The sequence below is a fragment of the Etheostoma spectabile genome, chromosome 19, assembly GCF_008692095.1.
Source record: "Etheostoma spectabile isolate EspeVRDwgs_2016 chromosome 19, UIUC_Espe_1.0, whole genome shotgun sequence".
In the NCBI taxonomy this organism is placed as follows: Eukaryota; Metazoa; Chordata; class Actinopteri; order Perciformes; family Percidae; genus Etheostoma; species Etheostoma spectabile.
The window spans coordinates 11888565-11889251 of record NC_045751.1 but is presented as its reverse complement, the minus strand read 5'-3'; the positions used below and the strand labels follow the sequence as shown (position 1 = coordinate 11889251).

Below are 687 nucleotides of genomic sequence, written 5' to 3'. Positions count from 1 at the left end.
GATCAAGACAGACTGGTTCTCCCTATCTGTCAATAAAAAGTAGAATAATGTTTCACTGCAACAAAAACCCCTTTATACTAATAAATTCTACATTGTACTGGTAAGGAAATTAACAGTAACGCAAGGAAAATGAAAAGCGTTGGTCAAGACGAGAAGATGGGTGAGCCTCCTACGCTTCTTTCCTTATGCGTCCACTGATGTCAGCACGTACACTGGCCACTGTGTAGGGGGTTCACAGTGGCACAGAACAAACCCAAGTTAGGCTGAAACGGATTCTAGAAGATCCACCACTAACCGCTAGTGTTTCCTACACGTTTAACAATTTACAATAGTTCTTTTCCTATTTGGCATATTGTCTTAGCTTAGATCATCCCAGCTGCCATAACGCTCTTTAGTGTTATACAGCACAGAGGCTTTAATTGAGCTGGGCATCATGGCCCATGGCCTCAATCTTGTCAGTATTGGGAGTGTTCATGGTGAGACGTCACTTCTTTAAATGTCCTCTCCTGCAACAGAACAGGACATTGGACTCAATGAGAACTAATCATATTAAATTCCCCGTTTACTGTGACTTCATGATACTAACCTCCTTAGTGGTTAGGACTTCGACGGTGACTTTGCCACCATCTTTCTTGAGGATTTTTGCCTTCAAGTACAGCTCTTTGGTATCGGCCACGTAGCAGGCAC

At 42.9% G+C, this 687-nt stretch overlaps 1 protein-coding gene and 1 pseudogene across 1 annotated transcript in view; both read right to left on the bottom strand.

Moving 5' to 3' along the window:
• LOC116669467 (myosin heavy chain, fast skeletal muscle-like) overlaps positions 1-432 on the bottom strand; it is a 22555-nt pseudogene extending 22123 nt beyond the window's left edge.
• A 23-nt stretch (positions 433-455) lies between these two features.
• Positions 456-687, bottom strand: part of LOC116669466 (myosin-8-like) — a 327-nt gene continuing 95 nt past the window's right edge. The window contains exons 1-2 of the mRNA XM_032499346.1: positions 587-687; positions 456-506 (exon numbers count right to left, since the gene is read on the bottom strand). The exon at positions 587-687 is cut by the window's right edge and continues 95 nt beyond it. Coding sequence (XP_032355237.1) covers positions 456-506; positions 587-687 — 152 coding nt within the window. The remainder of the gene's footprint in view (positions 507-586) is intronic.